The following is a 9,739-nucleotide window of genomic DNA, read 5'->3' as shown; positions in this document are numbered from 1 at the left end:
CTTAGGCCAAAAATCCGATCTTTTTAGTGTTCTCCTTGTGGCTAAGAAACAAAACTGAGTTCTGTATTGGCATAATAGGCATCGCCTTTCCGGCGGCTCATAATATAGCATAAGATTTGGTTTGCCGGTGGTTGCACGACAATTGTTTATATAGCACATCGCATGGTCGCCACCGGCATAAAAATATTGCTTTAGACAGGTTATTGGATACTATTGTATAATTTATGTCGTGTAATACTGCTGGTTTGGATGCTAGATTTTCTTTCTAAAACAACTTGTGGTGTTAGTTTCCAGATTGGGTGCTGCTAGCTTATGGAGACAAAAAGGTAGAGTCAGGGAGGAGGAAGGCCCTTTTTGGTTAGGATATGTAAAGGTCTTATAAACTTTTAATACCATGTAAACAGCATGCCCATTTTTTAAGTTTTTCTCCCCTCTTATTTCTCTTTCAATATTCTTGTTGCAAAAGCTCATTTCAAACCGCACCGACCAAATTTGTTGAAATTATTTCAATTGCTATATATATAAAATATCCGCTTAAAAAAAAAAAAATGTAGTAATCTCAAATATATATATATATATATATATATTTGAGATCACTACATTTTTTTTTGCTAAAGCGGATATTTTATACATTATGAGTACGGATACACTCAATAGAATCAGCAAAAAATAAGTCACAAACAACTCTTCCTCTCCGGCGCATAGGGTGCTTCCAGCATGCCTGTCCACATATGCAGCCACCCAGTCCGCCGTCTCATTGGCCTCTCGGTACACATGCTTAACCTGAAAGGTCACTTCATCTCTTACCATCGCCAAAATGTCTTGAAGCAAAGGGTGTGCCCCTCTACCAATGTACGGGCCCTCTTGAATCCAGCTGATCACGATGGCCAAGTCACTCTTCAGCATGATGAAGCTAGTCTGAAACACTTGCCGCGCATGACACAGACTGGTCTAAGCCGCCGCAACTCTGCTTTAGAAATCGAGATGTTAAAGATTTAGCAGCTATCAGTAATCAGTATATCTCTCATTCTCCAATCCCTTTAGCACGTACTAAATTATTTTTTACCACTCTAATTAGCCATGTCACCCAATTTTGAAACCACTATCCTAAGTTGTCATCAATGCTCCATTTAGTATCCTTCGTATAATTATTGCGTTAAGTATTTATAATCTCTTTACTATATGATGCAAACAATCAGATTTCACTTTCAACATTAAACTACTTCGTCGCCTCTCATTTGTTGCAGAAGTAAAAAAGATAAAGGATTTTTGTACATACCACACATAAGATTTTAACAAAATTACATGAAGACCTTCCCTTATCTCTCTCTCTCTCTATAAATCAATCAAGGTAATATCGACCCTTTTTATAGAAAGCACCTTGTGTTAGGCTGACTTTAATACGATAGTGGATGACTTTTTTGTTTTTGGGTTGGCGTTCGGTGGAATCCCTGCAAGCTAGGGACAAATTACCGTCGTTCTGATTGTTATCATAAAAAAAAAAAAATCTCATTCTTATTTTGATTATAAGATTTGAGTGAAAATAGCCTGGCTCGACCTGCCCGGTCTGGTTTCGAGCAGCTTCTTCCTTCCTCCTCCTTGTCCTTGACGACGGCGGCGGAGGACGACTAGCGCCACCTTTCCGGCGGCTCATGCGGTATGTCAAATCTCCCTCCCTCTCTATATCTATCTTTATCTCTCTTCCGACTGCCCGCCCTACTCCACCGCTGCACCACCCCCACCGCCATCGCCACCGGACTTACTACCGCCGCCTCCTCCTCCTCCGGCCTCCAACGCTGCGGCACGGCCACCACCATGACTCTTCCTTCTTCCCCATCCTTGCGCCACCAAGACTGGAGAGATAAGATATCCTGGGCCTGCAGGATAAAAGCGGACCCGGTTCGGGCTAGGAAGGAAAAAAAGCCCCAAGTCCGACCGTGCCGGGCTTATCGAATGATGTTTTATTTTGTCTTTTTAGAATCCTAGTTGTTGCATCCAAATTTATATCTGTCAAGTACAGATCGCTCATTGCTCCCAGTTAGAGCTAATTCTGTGCCTGTTTCTGATTATCTTGCAATTACTGTGCGATGTCCAGAGAACTATTTTTCGACATCTAGAGGATCTAATGGATTCACTTTTGCCACTTTGTTCAGGATCATTTACTACTTGCTTCCAAGCAATCTTAATGGTGTAGTTCCATCAGCATTATGAGGGCCTTGTCCACTTCATGCTTGTAAGTCCTTTTCTTTTCTTTTGAAGATCATGTTCAATTGAGTAATTCCATATGATTAGTATCTGAAAGTGGCTGGTTTGTGACTGCTATATGATTGCCGGCTTTTCTCAATATTTGGATGTTTTTGTCTTGTAGAAAATATACATCATTTGTCATGTTTTTTTTTTTTTTTGGTTAAAACGGCAATTCATATAGCTCTAACTTGAGTACATCCTGCCAAATCAGAATCATTTGTCATGTTCGATCTTAAACTTTCCTTGGTGTCATTTTGCAGGTACATCGATTTCTTGGCCGTTGAGTATAGCTGGCAATTTATGCACATTTATGGTAATGATCCTGAAGAGGCTAGGTGCACTTCTGCAGCAGTGCTCCAAAACCAAGGCTTCCAACCATGGCGCCGCCGTTCATGCTGTTATCATCAAAATGGGTTTGGGATCTGACCTCGTTCTCTCCAACCATCTAATCAACATGTATGCTAAGTGCAACAATTTTAAAGCTGCACATAAAGTTTTTGATGAGATGCCCAACAGAAACCTTGTCTCATGGTCAGCTATGATTGCTGGCTACGATCAGTCTGGCAATCCTTTAATGGCTCTAAATCTCTTTGCTCGAATGCAACTCCTGCCCAATGAATACATCTATGCCAGTGTGCTCAGTGCATGTGCAAGCATTTTGGCCCTGAATCAGGGAAAACAGGTTCATGCCCACTCACTCAAGTCTGGATATGATAACGTTTCTTTCGTTTTCAACTCTCTTATGTCCATGTACATGAAATGTGGTTGCTTTGATGATGCCTTCATCATCTTTAGCAGTGTCTCAGAACCCAATTCCATATCTTATAATGCGATGATCACAGGTTTTGCGGAGAGCTCGCAACTTGAAAAAGGTCTGGAGTTGTTCAGACTAATGAACCAACGAGGTCTGCATCCAGATCAGTTCTCTTGTGTGGCTGTGTGTGGAATTTGCACCACGTTGGAGGATTTGGAAACAGGACGAGAACTCCATTGCCAAACGATCAAGCTTGGGGTTGACAGTTCAGCATTTGTTGGCAATGTTATTTTGACCATGTACTCAAGATGTGGTTCAATGGAGGAGGTAGAAAGAGTCTTCCGATCAATCACAAAGAAGGATGTCATTACCTGTAATACATATATTGTTGCGTGTTCCCATTGTGGACAACCTGCCAAAGGTTTGATGGTTTATAGAGAGATGGAGGAGATGGAAAATGCCTTCGGGATCAGGCCTGATGACTTCACATTAGCCAGTGCTCTGGCTGCTTGTGCCGAGCTTGCTTCAATCCAGTATGGTCATCAGATCCATGCTCGTCTCATTAGAACTAGGATTCATTTAGATGTTGGAGTTGGCAATTCGGTCATCAACATGTATGCCAAGTGCGGTTGCATTGCATATGCTCATCATGTATTTCAACGCCTCCTCAACCGAAATCTGGTTTCTTGGAACACAATGATCGTTGGGCTTGGAAATCATGGCTATGGGAAGAATGCTGTGGAAATTTTTGAGCAGATGAAGACAGCAGGTGTGCAGCCGGACTCTGTCACATTCATTGGGCTTCTAACAGCTTGCAGCCATGCAGGATTAGTAGATCAAGGTTTAGCTTATTATAATTCCATGCAGGAAATTCATTCTATATCTCCCAAAATCGAGCACCTGTCCTGTTTAGTTGATATGCTGGGTCGAGCTGGGAGATTAGAAGAGGCTGAAGTATATGTTAAAGTGTCTTCTTTTGTGAATGATTTGGTCATTTGGGGTAGTTTGCTGTCTTCATGTCGGCTTCATAAAGATGTCATTGTTGGGGAAAGGGTAGCAAGAAAGCTGCTGGAGCTTCAACCTAGCACGAGTTCACCATATGTGCTCTTGTCAAATTTGTATGCTTTAGATGGGAGATGGGATGGAGTTGCAGAAGCGAGGAGGCTATTGAAGGGCAGCGGAGTGAAGAAAGAGCCAGGTCATAGCTTAATTCAAATAAAGGGCATTAGCGAAAAGTTTACAGCCGGAGATTTTTCACATGCTAGAATTGAAGAAATAGTAGAAACTTTGGATAATTTAAATTTGAAGGCAAAAAGGTTTCATTTATAGTTATTTTTTTAATTATTTAATTTATCTATTGTTAGCCTGGTGAAGAGAAGATGTTGTATCAGACTTCATATTTTGTTCCAGTGCAATCAAACTCCCGAAAGATATGACAGATACAGCTGTGTACTAAAATCGTCATATATTTAAACCATCAATAACCTAGCTCTTGCTTTGGCAAGATGGACAGAAGGCTTTCACTGTCAAATATTAGACTTAGTATTTTTGACCCCCTGTTTTCTTGGATGGCTACCAAAATCCAGAAGTATTTAAATCCCATTTTATGGTTAGGCTTGGATTGTCATTCTAAATATTTCAGAAATTTGAACTTTAATTCTTTTGTGAACAAGACCTGGAAGACTTGGTCATTAACTACTAAAGGTAGCTAAAATTATCGTTCTCATTTTTTTTTTTTTTGAGAAAAATGTGAATTTCTCACCACCATCTCATTGCAAGTATGAAATGATACAACAGGGAACTCACAAAATAGACCCCCTGAAAGAAAGAAAAAGAAAGAGAGGAGGAAAGAAAAAGAAGAAAAGAGGGGAGGAAGGGAAGAAAAAGAAATGGAGCACAAGGAGGCTTCAGACGACCCTAAACAGGTGAGAACAGACTCCTTATCATTCCTCATCTTGCCCCGTGAAGCTTTGCTTTCGCCTCTGCCGCTTCATCTCCTCCACAAGATGAGAGGGGGAAAAACTCTAGAGGGGGGGATATGGGGCAAGGGGAAAGAGTTAATGTTCAGAACTTGGTATTCAATTTTCTGCCCTTATCTACATGCTCAACAATTTCCTTGTGAGCTACTTATCATTATGAATATGCTCTTCAAATGCTCAACAGACAAGATCTGTAAATGAGGTAAAAGTCTGCCACTAGCCTAATCAATAGTAACAGTACTTCTACCATCTGCTTTTTTGTATCAGCAGCAGGATAGATGTTGATCATTCTGGATTTATTCAGGAATTTGCTGTGGTTGTCTTTATGTAAGCACAGAATGCCGATAGGTGTATACCGTTTAGAATACAAACATGCAGTTGACTCTTGCTCTACCTTTCCCAAGTCCCATCATCTCTATTGGCACTGTCCTCACTTTTGAACCGTATATAAGACACCTGGTGCTTGTGAATTGTGATCAAGGCTGCAAACTCTTAATTCTAAGAGCATAGTTTCATGCATAATGCCTTCAATAATTATTATCTTTTAAAACACAGAAAGCATGGTCCATGATAACTTTGTCATTCAATTATTCACCTGGTTTTGAAAAGCTACACCTTGTCTCATTTCCTATTTGAATTGATAACATTTAGTTGCCTCCTTGTAGAATTCATTAAATGTGGAAACAGAGGCCTCGATACCACTCTCCCAATCATATGCTCTACAAGATGAAGAGAACCCTGATATTTCCAGAAAAGGGGAGGGTGCCGATGCCTTAGCAATGTTTTCCAAGAATAAACAGGTTATTTCATGGCAAGAACCTTTACATTGTAAATGCATTTTCTACTATTATGATACTTAGTCAACATCCATTTTGCCTTTCAAAAAGCTCTTGGTTGCTTTCTTTTGTGATAATGAAGGCTTCAGTATCTACAATTGAAAAACCAGAGGACAAGAAAACTTCTAAAGATGGAAAAATAATACTTGATTTAATGGAAGCTATTCGTGCTACTGAAAGAAAGCAAGCTGAAGCAGACGCTTATATCTTTGCTGAGGAGAAAAGGAAGCTAAAGGTTTGCTTTCCTGAATGTTAGAAGTTATTTGCAAATCTTTGGTGTGTTTGTTTGTTTTTGTGTATGCATGCATGCAGTGCTGTGTGGACTTTTCTAGCATAGTATGGCACATGCAAAGGAATGTGAAAAATATAACTTATCTGATGAGAAAGAGATATCCAAATTATGGTACATGATGTATCACTAAAATGATAAAAGAAGGTAGCAATAATAGTATGGCACATGCAAAGGAATGTAAAAAATATAACATATCTGATGAGAAAGAGATATCCAAATTATGGTACACGATGTATCGCTAAAATGATAAAAGAAGGGTGGCTTGGTGCACGAGGCTCTTGCAATTGCAGGGTCTGGGAGGGTCAAATGTACAATAAATTTTCTTTAGATATTGTTTTTAGATTTTTTTAAAAAAAATATAGGTGCATTTTTGTACAATAAATTTGTATTGCTTCGGCATCACACAGTTTGATGATTAAATTCCTCTAGTCCATTCCTTGTTTCAATATTTTGTTAATTTAGAAATCATAAGAGCACCACCATTTTTCCCCATAAACTACTGGTCTTAATCTCTTCAGAATGATTTTTGTTCAAACTTGTTACTTTGTTCATTTATTGTTACCAAGATATAGAATGTCAATAAAACCCATAGTTTCTTACCTTTAAAATTTTGATAACAATGCACTTTTTTCAGGCTAATTTCCTTTGCCTCTACATTACACAATTCAATTATAAAAATCCTCTAATCAGTTTTTGTTTTGATATTTTTCTAGTTTAGAACAGTACCTATCTTTCTCGATAATCTAATGATCTGAAATCAGTAAATAAATTTCGTTCAAACTCTTCTGTTTCTGAATGATCTAGTTAACTGAACCTTTAAGTCGTAGATATTTTTCTTTCTAAATGAGATGTATAATATATAGTGATCTTGTTGTTTTATGAACTTCCTACATTGATCAATGATCCATATCCAAAAGATCACATTGATATTGATGTCAATATTGACATTCCATTAGTTATTTTTATATGTACCTATCATATCATATTTTTATTCAAAGAAGTCATTTACTGCACTAAATATGCCGGCTCAGATAAGGAAACAAAAGTTGTGAGATAGCTTCACTTGGCAAGTCTCTACAAGGCATTGACAGATCCTCTTTTAGATTCAGCACTTGCATCTCTTCCAAAAGAAACACTAAACTAAGGAACAAAGTAAGATGCAATTGAATTAAAAGGCAAGTCAGATTATTCCCTTAGACTCATGGTTGCTTAGCTTGCATTTTCATTGCTCTTGCTACTGCTGATTTGCTGCTATTGTAGATTTCTGTATGAGTGCATCATTATCTACTTGTGGCAAAATTGATTGCATGTATTTGTTGTATTTAAATTGGTGATAGAACTTTCTATGTCATTTACATATGCTCGAAGACTGCTAATCTATCTTCTTTTCCTCAGCATAATTTTTTATGAGTATCAATTGATAGTGATCTACATTACCAGTATGTTAAATCAGAGGTTTGCTGATCTTGTTTTGTCTTTTATTACAATAATGGAATGTATTCATTTGCATGTTGATAATGCATGAAGGGATTAGAGAATTCCATAAGAAGAAGATAAAATTGTGAACTTGTAAATAAAGCATTATTCTTGTGTTGCAGAGGTTCTAATTCATGAGCAAAGGAGGGCCTTTTCTTCAATGATATTATTTTCTCAGATCTTTGGCTTTCTGTAGGGTCATAGGCAATGTCCTATGCAATGGGGGGTCGGCCTGATCAATAACCCAACCATGACAAAGGCAGATCAAATCCATGTCCTTGATACAACCATCAAGAGACTTTACGAGCTTGCTAAGCTGGCAGTTGGGAGAACTTGTGCAGGCATGTGTTTAGTCTCACATTAGTTGTTTTGTGGAGATCTAAGGTACTTAAGCAGGTCTGATGACCCCAAATGATAACATTTTGGCCACGTTTTCTCGAGTAAGGTCTTAGGTCGTTATAAATAGTATCAAAGCAAACCCAACCCCTCGTTCATGTGCCTAAGGGACTGCAGCACAGTCCTTTTGAGGCTAACCACAGTGAGAGATTTTAGTGTTTCAATGAATTCTACCATTTCCTCTCGCCATTTAGTGTGATGGCTACTAGTAAATGCTCTTATGCTTCTGTTCATCACTATTATATGCATGCTAACCTGTTGGAGAATTGCATAGAATTTTTGAAATCTATTCCTTTTTTTTCCTAAAAATGCGAGGTTTAACTAATTGGTGGCACTTGATTAATCACCCATAGAATTTCCACTTTTCTTTAGCCTTCTGTTTTCTTTTGGTTTCAATTGATGCTTAACATGCCTTTTTATCTTTTTACTCAGGGATATGATTTTTCAACTGCGCTTAGGCACCTGATTTAGGGACAGCTCTTCATTGCAGTTTGATTCCTTAAAGTGAACCCTTAGCCTTATCCCAGCTGGGGGTGGTGGCATCCTTGCTCATACTGTAGCTCACATTGAATCTTCAACAATGGTAACATAATGTAGCAGCATGTTGCTTTGAACAAGGGATGCAATTCATCTACCAAAGTAAATATTACAAAAATAACTTTATATGGACTATTAAGAGTTAAATTCTTTTCCTTCTGGTCATTATTTAGGGGCCTATAACTTGGCAGTGCTTTCACATTCAGGACAACATCTGTTGATTTTTTCCAATGCAATGATTTAGCCACCTGTGGGTCTAGAGTGATCAAATCATTAGAACTCTTATAATCAGTAGGATATTGATCATAAATGTGGAGTATGCTTTTAATTCCTTTTCCATTCGTTTTAGATCAAAGAAGATCAATCTGGCTGCGGCCTCGAGTCTGACATCACTGAAGTCAAGAACTTTTTGGTAGAGGAATAATTTGCAGAAGCAGCAGATGTCTTGGAAGGAGGAGTTCATTGCAGCCAAGCAGAGGAAATCGTCATCGAGTGGGTGAGGCAAGCAAGGAATCACGCTATTGCAGAGCAAGCGCTCTCTCTTCTTCAAGCATACGCCACATCTATTACCTTTGCCTCTACACCTAGATGGTTTACCATTCCGGCGGTCCATGTAGGTCCTTTTGGTTCATGTTACTACTCTCACATTACCATTACTGCTGCCTGAGTACTCAATCAGTCTGGTTTGGACTGAGAATAAAATTTTGTTCCTTTCGTTTTTGGGGTTATTTGCCCATTGTGAGATGGATATTCAAATACAATTTACAGACGAGTGAAATTTTTTTATTAGTTATCACTAGGAAATGCAGAGTTGTGATTTCAGCATGTGGTGTACTCAAGATTATCCCATTATTCGCATTGAAAAAGGGATGGTAAGTTGCTTTTAACCATTCAGAGTAGTAAGAAGTCAATGCTGTTTTCTCTCTTCCCACTCTCTCCCCCACGAGAGAGAGAGAGAGAGAGAGAGAGAGTTTCAGTATCTTGTGCAAGATATGCTGAGAATGAGTTAGGTGGAAGGATTGAGTGAAAGGCACGTCCTACCAAACGGCAGGAAAATAAGACAGTGGGTGCAAAGAGTTGCAATCATTAGGGGAGAATTAAAAAGGATGCCAAACATCTTGTGGTAGGAAATGTGGTGGTCCTTGCTTGTTTGGACTATTTAAGATATCATTTCTTTTGACTTTCATTATCTATCTTGGTTGTGAAATAAGAGCCAGCATGG

The 9,739-nt window shown here is 38.7% G+C and overlaps 1 protein-coding gene across 9 annotated transcripts; it reads left to right on the top strand.

The window, feature by feature from the left end:
• Nucleotides 1–1,368: 1,368 nt before the first annotated feature.
• LOC103707879 (pentatricopeptide repeat-containing protein At4g33170) lies at nt 1,369–9,407 on the top strand. Of its 9 annotated transcripts, none has more exons than XM_088711542.1 (9): nt 1,370–1,657; nt 2,154–2,233; nt 2,508–2,929; nt 3,090–3,770; nt 4,799–4,926; nt 5,646–5,780; nt 5,899–6,051; nt 7,781–8,619; nt 8,867–9,407. In XM_088711542.1, exons 3-8 carry the CDS (start codon nt 2,893–2,895, stop codon nt 7,946–7,948), a joined length of 1,302 nt encoding a protein of 433 aa, XP_088567668.1. In that variant the 5' UTR covers nt 1,370–1,657; nt 2,154–2,233; nt 2,508–2,892; the 3' UTR covers nt 7,949–8,619; nt 8,867–9,407. The 9 variants fall into 9 exon arrangements, with proteins under 9 accessions (XP_088567663.1, XP_088567668.1, XP_088567662.1 ...); XM_088711536.1 differs by having other exon boundaries at nt 2,508–3,770; nt 7,781–7,925; nt 8,413–8,619; XM_088711540.1 differs by having other exon boundaries at nt 2,508–3,770; nt 8,413–8,563.
• Nucleotides 9,408–9,739: the final 332 nt, after the last annotated feature.

Source organism: Phoenix dactylifera, chromosome 15 (genome assembly GCF_051530095.1).
Source record: "Phoenix dactylifera cultivar Ajwa chromosome 15, Ajwa_hap1_PhDact_Kaust_v1.1, whole genome shotgun sequence".
Taxonomy (NCBI): domain Eukaryota; kingdom Viridiplantae; phylum Streptophyta; class Magnoliopsida; order Arecales; family Arecaceae; genus Phoenix; species Phoenix dactylifera.
This window is presented reverse-complemented; position numbering and strand designations above follow the sequence as displayed.